The sequence below is a fragment of the Phaethon aethereus genome, assembly GCF_964289735.1.
Source record: "Phaethon aethereus genome assembly, chromosome: 10".
Lineage (NCBI taxonomy): Eukaryota > Metazoa > Chordata > Aves > Phaethontiformes > Phaethontidae > Phaethon > Phaethon aethereus.
Window position 1 is genome coordinate 13,106,172 of NC_138586.1, and position 12,127 is coordinate 13,118,298.

The window sequence follows — 12,127 nt, forward strand, 5'->3', positions numbered from 1 at the left end:
CAGCTTGTGCCCAGCTGGTCTCTGCTGCCATCCTGGCCCTCTCTGAGGCTCTTTCTGGCTGCTCTAAATGACATTCAAACGCCAGACCCACAATCTGCAGTCCTTTCAGTTGTTAAACCTTATTCATAGTGGCTGTTGATCACAGACAAGATTTGCAAACAGTACAGTGGATGCAAAAGGCCTTTCTGGGTTTTTTGGGGGAGTTCAGGGTACATCAGGAGGAAAGCACTGATCAGAGGAGAGGTCCCTTGGAAAAGCCAACTTTGGGAACACCCAGCTAAGAGCCTTCTGAAATAAAGAAGTAATTAGTGAAGCCAATAAGGGAATAGGAGGATAAAAAGGAAGTCTTGTGTGGCCTGCTGAGGGAGACAGGGGAAATGCATCAACATTTCTTTTACACAAGTGACAGTGACAAATATTAGAAGCAAAAAGTCCATTGCAATTGGAAAGGACACAGAAAGAATTGAATGGTAAGATCTGCAAGGACATGCTTGACAAGCTTGCCAGCCATGAAGCTCCCCAAGTGAATTTTGAGCTGACAGAAGCAAGCAACACAAAAGAAACAGAACAGAAGGAGCAAGGCTGTTGAGTGCACACCTTGCTGCCAGGTTTTCATACCTGCTTCTTGAAATCCTAATCTTCATCCAGATTATAAAAGAGAGGCATCAGAACAAATGAGCAACTTGTTCATGATGGCCTTTGAGTGTCCAGAAGAAAATCACTCCAACAGTGTGCTTGTAGGCTTGTCAAAATCGCTGCCAGTCTTTCCATTGACTTCAGTGAGTCTTGGTTGAAATCCTAAAGATGAGGTCTTCTCTCTCGTGTAAAACAGGTACATTCATTTCAGAAGTAAAGAAGAGATCAGCAAGTCAGAAAGAATGATTTGTTTCTGAGGAAGTTACATTAGCCACATAGTGGTTCTTGGATCGGCTGAGGAAGCCAAGCTGGGGCCAGACATAATGCAAGCAAGACAATCATCATCACCTTGTCAGTAAAATAACAGGACATAGTGACCAGTGTCCATGTACATGGATTCAGAAAGGATTTTCAGATTCAGAGTAGAAAAGGTCCTTGGTCTCTGGTGCACTCAGTCACCTAGATATAGTCTCTAATCATGGAGGCCATAAGCCACCAGCTGCTGGGAGGCAACAGCAAGGTGTGGTTTGCTCTGAATTCACTTTTCTTCAACAGATTTCATACTTCTCTATAAGTATCCACTGGCTTCCCCTACCAGAGGTGGAGTTAGCCTGCACTGACCCCATAAAACTGTTGTGATTAACCTGGCCAGAGTATGGAGCATTGCATCAGCCATGGTTGGGCTGTGAGCCCTTGGGACCCAACAGTGAATGGTGACTCAACAGCCAGCCCCTCAGGGCTTCAGTGCAAGTAGTCCCTATGGGGCATAGAGGGACCATGTTCTGCTGATGCTGAATAGCTAAGAGCTGTTTATCAGGACCAAACCTGTCCTGATTGTGGGAGTTGCTTTTATAGGGTTTTTTTTTCCCCCATGAAGTAGTTCCTGGGGTACAGTCGGGTGGATGTGCCCAGTGGAGACAGGACAGTGGTACCTGGCACTGAAAAACAGCAGAAATGAGTCTGTGCTGCTGTTGCATTAAGGAGCAGGGAGGTACCACTGAAACACTGTGGGGCTGGGTTCAGAAGGTCTGCAGGAAACTCACTGCTTTCCTTTGCTGGCTCATACAGGAATAAGGCGTAGACTTCCCCATGGTGCGATCTGCTCTGCGGCACTGTGACCCCGGTGACCACTGCAAAGGGGTCAGATGCTTCACCTCCCAGACATTCCCAAAGACTGGGTTAACGGGGCTTTAAAGCCCTGCTGTGGGTACTGCTGGGGCTCCAGGTCACACAGGAGGGTTTTGGTCACCCAGCCCTGCCCCATCGAAGTTAACGGCAGCTTCCAGCTCTGCCCCTCCGCTTCTTGATTTAATGCCCCTACCTGTCCCTCGTGGGGATGCCAGCTTTCCTAGACCCTCTAAAAGAAGCAGATGAGGATGGACATTGGTCTGAAATCATGAGGTTCATTTCCTCACCTGGCAGAGCAAAATTCACAACCAGCGGAGAGTTTCCAGCGCAAGTTACGACAGGGAGCAGCTGTGCAGGAATTTGCAGCTCCTCCATCTCTCACTTGTGCTGGTGCCTGCCTGTCACGGCACCATCTGCTGCCTGCAGCCACTGTTGCTGCAGCCTCAGAGACCCCCTGCCACCTCCAGGCCACGGTGATTCTGCTGTGTTTCGCCCACAGGGGGTTTTAGAGCCATTTGTGAAGTGCTTAGTTTTGTCCACCAAATTTTTTTATGCCAAGTTTAAAAAACAGTCCTCTTTTTTTTTTTTTTTTTTGTAGAATCATGTAAGGTTTTTCCACCTGAAAGAAACAACTTTTCTTTTTCATTTCTTTCTTTTTTTTTTACTTCTTTGCTTTTAGCAAACAAAATCTGAACCCTTCACTTTTTTCAGGGTTTGTTTTGCATTTGACTAAGTTTTAATATTTTCTCTGAAGAATAACTTACCTGAACGTTTTTCCAGCTGAAGGAAAATATCTCAATAGAAGCTTTCCACTGTGCTTCTTGACCTGAATTTTCCACAAGCCACAAGCCTTAGGTCTGTGAGCTTGCCCTTTGCATCCCTCTGTTGCTCCTGTCATGGTTGGTTATTTTGCTGAGCCATCAGAAGTGGGTCTTTTTTTCTACAAATGGTTCCTTCAGAGAAGATTGTATTAGATGTCTCCTGGGAAGCCGTCTGTCCTGACTCCCCTTCCTAGGCTGCAGGCTTTGCAATACTTCAGGAAGGAACAGGAGCTTAGAGCTGCCTTTTTTAGAGCCTTTTATAACGGATCCTTTTATTCCTGGCCTCATGTTCTGCAGCACACTGCTTTTATGGTTGTGCCTTCCTCACAAAACCACTTCCTGGCAAGGTATCCTACTGGGATTTGGTGGATGTGTAAACCACACCAGTTGTCCTGCACCCCACCAAACAGCCCCAGGACACACAATTCTGCATCTGCCCACAGCATCCTCTGCAGTGTCACCAGTGAGGGAGGAGCAGGCGCAGTTGGGATGAGGTGCCCCACATGCTCCCTGGTGCAACACCTGTGACTTCATGGCTCTGACTGACTTTGTTCAGCAAGCCCAGTAGTTCTGTGGCCTTCTGACTGAACAATCTGCCAGCCCTCAGCTCCTTCCAGACCATAGAGAAGAACAGGCCATGTTCCGTGGAAGCCTCTTCCCTCTGCTTTCCAGTATGGTCCATGGGATGTCCCCTGGCCCCAGGCATTAATGAGTTCTTTGTGCACTGAGCAAACAGAAGTCCTGGGCTTTGGCAGATTTTCTGATTGCACTGAGTGGATAAAGATGAACTCAGTCAATACGGTTGAGTTTATACAATGGGAAAGGTGGCCAGATCTGTGTGCCTGCTGTTCTCTCCACAGCCGATGGCCGTCTGCCCGGAGACAGAGGTTAGTGACCACATTGTGGCCTTTGTCGCCTTTGATGGATGCAGGGCAAAGATGCTGTGGCAGAAGGGCCAGGTGGGAGTCTCCGCAGCCGTGTGTTTCTGATCATCCCTGTGTTTTCTCTTGTAGGCTAACGATTCATGCAGAGTGCCCCATGCACCTGGAGGACTTCCCAATGGATGTGCATGCTTGCCCACTGAAATTTGGGAGCTGTAAGTACCCTGATCAGCCTCTGCAAGGAGGTGGGTACAGAGCTAAAGAACAGTCCTTTGTGTGCCTAGTGTTTTCTGGTATTTTAGTAACAGTATTATTTTGTTGCTATTGATAATGTGACCAAAAACTTGTTTCTGGTGTCTCATACATGCAGTTCCTACCATGATCAGAAATGGGCAGCAGGCAAATCTGTGGTCAGTTTAGGCTCACAGGATGGGTTAGACACCTGTGGTTTTGCTATAAGTTTATTAGGGAAGTGGGAAGAGCAGCTTCCCGTTGCCTTCCCTGCCTTTGGTGAGCAGTGCTGCCTCTTCAGCACTGCCTCAGCAGGACCGGCGTTGGTGGAAGCCTCAGAGATGCTTTTCCTTCATCAAGGTGATCTTGGGGGAACATATTTGGGAAGACAGCAGTGGTGTCTGCTGCTAGGTGTCTTGTCCAGCCTCCCTACGTCACTCTTGCCAGTGTGGGGAGAGCCTGAAATCTCTGGTTGCTCTGGCTGCATGCTTCAATGGAGCTTAAAAACCCCTTGCTCCTCTTCAGTCTGTCAGGCAGGCTGCTCTCAAGTAAAAGGATGGGAAACTCTGGGAATCTCCAGTCCCAGCACCTAAGCGTCCTGGTTTAGGGAAGATTTGCAGGCTGCTGGTGAGCTGAAAGCTGCTCCCAGCTTCCCAGACTTGCAGCTGCTCATCTGCCTGGGCTTCCCGTACCCTGCCTAGGAACAAGTTCCGTCTTCTCTCCCATATGCAAGTTAATTAAATTTCTTTTGGTTTTGTTCCTAAAGTGAGTGGGAACCAAATTCCAAGCCACAGGTTCACCATAATGTGGAAATAAATCTCCTAGTACCGCTCTGCCTGGAGTATCCTCCAGGTCCGACGAACTGAGCACCACTCTCAGACTACGTTTGCGTTAGATGGAAGAGTTACTCACCTCCAACTAAAGAATGAGCCCCCACCAGTAAGTCCCCTTTTGGACTCGAAGAAAACAGAGAAATCACAACCTTTCTAAACCAATACTTCCTTCCTGTAGCCATTTGGGAGTTAACAAGGGAGAAAGTTGAAGTTTGATTGACACCAGAAGAAATCATGTTTATCATGTGCATCTGCTCCTCTGCCTCATGACAAAATGCATCTATGAAACTGGATTATTCAGAACTACTAAAATAAAGTTATTTCCTAGGCAGCACCTAATTAAATGCAAAACTTATTGCCACAAGACATCAGTAAGGCCAGTAAGTAAAATAGCAAGCCGTAGAGAAAGATGAATTATTAATGTTAATTGAACTTGTGAGAAGGGATATAAAATCTCATACCTCAGGCCTAAACTCTGGGATTATTAGAAGACTTGCAGGAAGGCAGATTACTCCACATCTAATTGCTTATAATGTTTCTTGGTGAGGAAAAGAGATTAATGTGCATATTTCTGTTGGAACACCCTTTGGGGTTCTTCTGGGTATTTCTACTCGTTTGGCATCTGAATGATGAGAGTTTTGACACAAGCAGCTCAGAGAGCTGCCCCTAATTAACATTAGTACAGCTCTTTCTAAAGCACCCATCCACATAGTATCTGAGCTAACCTCTCCTGTGTTGGAGTAGGATTAAACTAGAGTTTGCACCAAAAAGCTGTCAATACCTGGAAGCTGCTCATTTGCAAAACGCTTAGAGTGGGTCAGATTTGTAAGTAGAACGACAATGCCAGAGCCAGACACATGCTGTTCAAAGGACAGCTGAATTTGCCTCAGTGATCACCTTCTAGTGGTCTCCACAGCCTGAATGGCTCATCAGTGGCTTCCGCTCCCCGTGCCACTATGGCAGCCACCCAAAAAGGGAAGGCAGAGAGCTTGCAGGAGAAGTAAGGGCATCAGGCATTTCAGATAGATAGCTTCAGCCGCCCACCTGCATCATTCCTTGGACCAAGTGCAGGGAAGGTGATGGCTTTACCTATCACCATGCTCCCTAGAAGATGGATGTATGCAGCAGAGAACAACTGTTTCTAAGCCAGTCATAGGGCATTTGTACAGCAGCTGCCTGAGATTAGGCTAGCAGAAGATGTTGCTGAAGTTACCAGCTCCACTAAATGTCAAAGAGCTGTCCTTGTTTGAATTAGACTAAACTGCACTGCACGTGAGGCATTGAGCAGAACCAAAACAGCTTCATGGCATTTAATATGTTCCAAGCATCCATACCATGCGTGTGTGACACCAGATACACTTCTTTCCCAGACGAACAAGTATGTAGGCAGCTGCGTTTTCAGGGATAATGGCAGTGAAACTGTGGGCAAGCTTCCTTTGTAAACTGAGAGTGGCAGCGGGTGAACCATGACTGCTAGAGCGGAAGGTGCTGCCCCTCAGGCAGAAGACCATTGGCAGAGCTGTACAAAGCTAAGCCTGAAGGAGGATGGTGGTCTTCGGAAGCATGTTGAGAGCTGGAAGGAGGGGTTGGAAAAGCAGTGTTGCACATTGGATGGGAGGCGCCAGCATCAGAAGTGCTTAGGCAGCACACTGACATGCTGAGAAACATTGGCTGATCATCAAAACCACTCCCCCAACTTTGCATAGCACCTACTTAGTATGTCACAGGTTTGTTAAAACCTACAGTGCAGGCATAACAGTGGTTGTTTTAAAAAAAATCAGAGAAATCTGGTTGTCTCAGGACACAATCTTCCACAAAGCAGGAGCTGAGACATCTCTGTAGTAGACCTGACCCATTGCTTGACCTGACCCCAGCCAAAGAATTCCTTAACATCTTAATAGGAGAAGCTGGTGGTAAAAATTAATTAAAAACTTGTTTTAGTGAGCTTTGTTCTTGCCTAAAAAAATGGTGCAGATTGGGCACGGACTGGAAGCTTGGGCATTATGGGGACAAGTAGCTCCTAGTAGAGTCTGGAGAGACTCCATTTCTGGATACCAGAAATTGATTCCAATTCTGGCAAAACCAAGAGCATGCGGGCACTGTTGGGAAAGGGGGTGGCTATGAGGACAAGCAGCAGTTTGGTCACAAAGGCTTGTGAAGGTAATGATGTGTGTGGTAGAGAGAGGTGTTTGCATATGGGGAGTTGGGCTGGTGGGGTAGAGAGGGGGGAACTTGGAACACCCTGGAAGGATGCCCTGGCCCTGAGCCCCACACAGTCCCTGCTGTTTCTCTTGCAATGTGCGGGCAGGCTTTTCTCAGCACTGCCCTCCCTCGCTGCCTGGTGGATTGGCCTGGAGGCTGGCAAACATAGGGTCATGCAGGGGAAAAAGCGTCTTTGTGGGAGGGCCCACCACCTCCAAAGCTGAGAGACTTGGAGAAGGTTGCTTCTGAGTGAGGGTAAACATTTTTAACTTTTTCTCCTTAACCTAAAATTCAACCCCATTTGTGTTTAGCCTTTCTTGCCAGCTGCTGCCAGCATGACCGTCCGGGTCCCTGGCATGGCAGGGCTGTGGCCATCCTGCTGCCCCAGCAGCCTGCTGGTCTGGACACCTTCCTACCTTGTCTCTGCTCGGAGCCAGCCCTTGCAGAGTCAGCACATCAAGAGGACAGTGTGTCTCTCAACAGCAGTGCTCTGCCCCTCTTCCAGCTCCCTTCCAAAAACCCCAGCTCCCTTTTGCTCATCTGATTTAACAGTTGCTGAACTGGCTTGGTCTCTGGCCGTGCTTGGCTGTGCTTGGCCATGTGGCTCTGAGGAATGCACAGCAGGGATTAGTTTGGCTACAGGTTAATTTTGGTATATAATTTTTGGTAATAATTTTTGGTTCAGGAAGAAGTACAAACCTCATTCTTCTTTCTCCTCTTCAGATGCCTACACAAAGACAGAGGTGATCTACACCTGGACACTGGGGAAGGATAAATCAGTGGAAGTAGCGAAGGGTGGATCTCGCCTGAACCAGTATGACCTGCTGGGCCATGTTGTTGGGACAGAGATGGTTCGATCCAGCACAGGTACTTGTGGGACCGCGATGTGATGCAGGGACTGAGCACACTGTCAGACAGATGGGCCCGTGGGCTTTGAATGCCACAATTTGGCATAATTATAGAGGTAGTACCTGTGGGCGGTGAGCACCACAGTACTTCCCAGGCCATGTGCTGTTGGAGAATATGGCTGGGTACATCTGGAGCAGTCACCAAGAGGCAGTAAAGGGTTTAGCTTTTAGTGGCTCCCACTGAAAGAGCCTTATCGCCCATACCCTCTAGAAAACTGATTTCAAGCATCTAAAAACGATCTTTTGTGTGGAAAATTTGCCCCACCTTGTCCAGCTGGTTCTTGCTACTGTGGGTTCATTTGTCTTGGATCCCTTTCCAGTCCCTCAGGAGAGCGCTGAGGGCAGGAAAGGCGAATGCAACATAATGTTCAGTATGATTTTCACTGCATCTGCTTACACAAATATTATCATAGCTAATAGAAGATTATAAAAAACAAATGTTTCCTCTGATTAATGACCAATATTAATCATCTTTCTCTTCCATCTGCTGCTCCTCCCTTCCCCTCTGAATTCAGGTACTGATAGCTTCTGTTATCTCATGTGTGTCTCTCATATTTTTTTTTTCTTTTTTTTTTTTTTCCTTCTGTATGCACCAGTAGTTCTCTCATTTGAGAATATTTCCCCTCTGGTGCACTTGATTTTAATAGTGTCTGTCTGTAACAACTCGTATCACCTCCCTTGGGGAAATGTGGGGAGTCCAGGGAACTAAATGTCATAATATCTGGCCCATCTCTCTACTTAGGTTGTAGTAAAATGTACAGATGAATAACCTGAAGTGGCAAGAAAGCTGCTAAAGGTTCCTATGTGTAATGATTTAGCAGAGCCACACTCACAACAAAAAGGCACAATAATCTAACAAAATATCCACAGGAGGAATAGAGCATTGAGGGAAAATAGGGTCAGCTGCTTCTTTGGTTTACAGCCCAGACCTTTAACGACAGAACTTGTCCTGATTTTTGAGATGGTTACAGTGAGGAAAGATGGAATATTTTCAGAATTGTCATTGAAAATAAAATCCTTTGTCCTGAAATCCTACTGAAGTACTGTTAGGGTTTCTCCGGCTTAAGGGATCTTACCCACAACGTGGCTCCCTGGGCTGGAGCAGAAAAGGGATGGGAGCCTGATCGGGAGGGACCCTCAAGAAGTGTCTTGTGCCTGGGGTGAAATAAGGAAAGCCCATTGCCCAGTTGTTTATTGGCATTGATTTGCTTTTGTCCCTCAACCGTTTTGTAGTGAATTAAAGAAGTCTCCAAAGAAATGTTTTGAAAGAACAAATGCTATGTGGAAGTCACCCAAGCTACACTGGGACTCGCGCCTGGTGTGGCACAGCAGCTGCGTGTGGATGCGCGGGACATGCACGTGTGCTGACAGCACGCTCCCGCATGCACCCCTCCGCACGGCTGCGGGGTGGCCGGCAGTACTGTAAGATCCCAGGGCATGCCAGCCAGTGACAATGGGACACACACGCTGCAGTTACATCTAAGAACGTGGAAGTTTGTTCAGGACAGATCTTTAGTGGTTTAGAGACGGATTGGGGGTCACCTGGCCCCATCCTGGAAGGCGCCAGCAGCTCAGCATCTCTAACCGGCTGTCTCTGCAGGGGAGTATGTCGTCATGACCACACACTTCCACCTCAAGAGGAAGATCGGGTACTTTGTGATCCAGACCTACCTACCCTGCATTATGACGGTCATCCTGTCCCAGGTTTCCTTCTGGCTTAACAGGGAGTCCGTTCCTGCCCGAACGGTTTTTGGTGAGTCTGGGAGCATGGGGGCATCCTCTCAGGTGGGAGGAGAAAAGCACCACAAATGAGGGGAAATAGATTGAGCATCAGAGCTGGTCTTCTCCAGGCCTTGACCAGCATCAGTGAAGCTGCCGGCCATTTCCCAGAATAGCTCTCAGTGTCTTCCCAGTGTCCCTGCTTCCACTGAATCACTGCAAAAATACTTCTGGCCATGTTTCTGCTGCAAGCCAAGCCATAAATATTAACAGTAATCAAGGTATTGATCATCTAATTATATGCATTTGGCTACGTCTGCTTATCTGTATTGGCTTTTGAGTTGAGAAGAGGATATGTACATGGGGAGGCATTTAAAGCTCTACCTTTGAAATTGCTAATGTGCCCCTAGTCAGAGCTCCACGTAACAAGTTCCTGGGCCAAGGCAGTGTAATTGCATGGTAAATATATTGTTATTATTTTCTTCAGCTGGTTTCAGATCCTCTCTCCGAGGCAAAGTGTCAGACCGGCATTGCACATACATTAATAGCTTTTACGAACATTTAATAACAGAATTGCTTTGTGCTTTCCTGACAAAACCTTTAGTTCAGGATCTACACACACTCTCGCAGACCGGGTGTGATGCTGCAGGATTGTATTTCCTGGAAATAAAAGTGCCCAGCAGATACCACTTAACAGAGTATATTGAACAAAAATCACCAAGCAGAGAGGGGATATGGTACCACCTGCTCGTGTTTTTGAATAATACAGAAGGTGGTGTGGTTTCAAAGATTATGAAGCATTTTCTCTGTAGAAAGAGTCGTGATAGAAATACTCCCACAAACCCAACAAGGCTGATGTCCTCCTTTCTGGACCCTCTCCACAGGCCTTCACTGAGGGTATTTGATTCCCTCCTGTGTTATCCCGATATTTGCAATTAGACAAGTTTCCTTGAGTAGCAGCTCAGATTGAGCAGGAAAGAGCTGACTGAAAAATTAAAACCTACCTTTGTGAAAAATGTCTTTGCTCCCAAATTGCCTTGCTTTCCTATTAAGAAAATAATGAGAACTCCAATTGTTTATTCCTTTTTTTTGCCCCTCAGAAAGTATTGTCAACAGTATTATTGAAACTCTTCAATTACTAGGAGTATGGCCTAAGGGAAGTGAAAATTAGTCAATATTTTTTGTAATGTTTTTAATGCATTTTTAATTGAAAAGCACATTATTGGGGAAAATGGATAGCAATGGTTGCTTGCTTTAATGAAAAAAGCTTTAGAAGACATTTTGCAGCAGATAATGTTTTTAAGATAAATCATAGTGACACTCATTCTGGCAGCTGGTGCCGGCAGGACTCAGGATCCCAGGTGTCCGTCCATGCGGGTCACAAGACACTATTTCCAAAATATTGAGAGAACCGCATTGGATGAGTGACCCGTTTCTGGTCCTCCATGAAGTTCCCAACCATCTAACTGTCCTTTTTACTGTTATTTTATTATTTTTATTTCATTGCAAAAAAAAAGTTACCAGAGGCTTCCCCATGGCATATTCTACACGAGAAAGCTGGGTCTAGCATCAAGCAACTTCTCCTACTAGCAGACAAGGAATTGAATGTGGGTGCCTGCCTATGAGCTAGGACTCTTTTATAGTGAGCAGAGGTCTAGTCAATGGGGTTTGGGGAAGACTAATCTCATCCTAATGCAAATGTTTCCCACATTATATGAATTGAAGATATTCAAAACTGAACCAGAAAGGGCCCTGAGCAACCTGAAGTTGGCCCTGATTTGAGCAGGGGTTGGAGAAGCGGACTTCCCTTCCAACCTGAACTGCTTCATTATTCTATGAATTGCAGGCATACTTGTGCTGAGTAAGACTCCCTTAATTACAGTGGGGATGTGGGACACATGGCTTAGAGGATGGCTCCTAAATTTGCATGATGGAAATGCCAACTGTGTGGTTTGAGGATAAACTGGGTGGGTACAAGTGTATGGTCTCACACCATCCTTGTCTCCTGCTGTGTTTCCACAGGTGTCACCACTGTCCTCACCATGACCACACTAAGCATCAGCGCAAGAAACTCATTACCTAAAGTGGCGTACGCGACGGCCATGGACTGGTTCATAGCCGTCTGTTACGCCTTTGTGTTTTCTGCGCTGATTGAATTTGCCACCGTCAACTACTTCACCAAGCGCAGCTGGGCTTGGGATGGCAAGAAGGTGCTGGAGGCCCAAGAGATGAAGGTCAGCCCTGTGGCCAAGGACAGGGAGGAGGGTGTGGTAAAGAAACGCTGCACGAGAGAGCTGTGCTGGGGCCAGGAGTGGGTAACATGCAGCCCCACAGCACTCTGGAGGCTGGATGCTACTTACTGGGGTCCCCAGCTCAGGTCTCGACTGGGGCGGTTCTTGAGGGTAGAGGGAGGAAGGGCTTGGAGAACTGGTCGCTGTGCTTAGCTGGAGAAAAACACCCAGGCATGACTGTCACTTTTCCCTCTGTCCTTCTGCATGACCATTTGCTAGTGGAAACATGAACGCGTGCATGTTTTGGTCTTGCTCCGCCAGTGGTCTCCTCTCTCCTTTCTTCTCCCTCCAACCCATAAATGCCCTGCTCCATGTTGCTAGCATGCCACACAAACCCAAATATGCCACAGGATGCCAGTCTCACCAGTGGAGGCAGTCCCACTCTGCTGTGTCCCCTGTGGCTGGTATCCCCAACAGTAGGTCTCCCCTGGCACGGGCAAGCATGGTACAGTGATGGGGAGGTCTAATGCTTGCGCT

General features: G+C 47.1%; 1 protein-coding gene across 1 annotated transcript in view; it reads left to right on the top strand.

The window, feature by feature from the left end:
* LOC309408414 (gamma-aminobutyric acid receptor subunit alpha-3-like) overlaps positions 1–12,127 on the top strand; it is a gene marked incomplete at its 3' end in the record, with an annotated part of 71,090 nt that overhangs the window by 49,543 nt on the left and 9,420 nt on the right. Inside the window, exons 6-9 of the mRNA XM_082004229.1 lie at positions 3,599–3,681; positions 7,456–7,599; positions 9,241–9,393; positions 11,382–11,593. Of these exons, the coding sequence (XP_081860355.1) occupies positions 3,599–3,681; positions 7,456–7,599; positions 9,241–9,393; positions 11,382–11,593 (592 nt within the window). The remainder of the gene's footprint in view (positions 1–3,598; positions 3,682–7,455; positions 7,600–9,240; positions 9,394–11,381; positions 11,594–12,127) is intronic.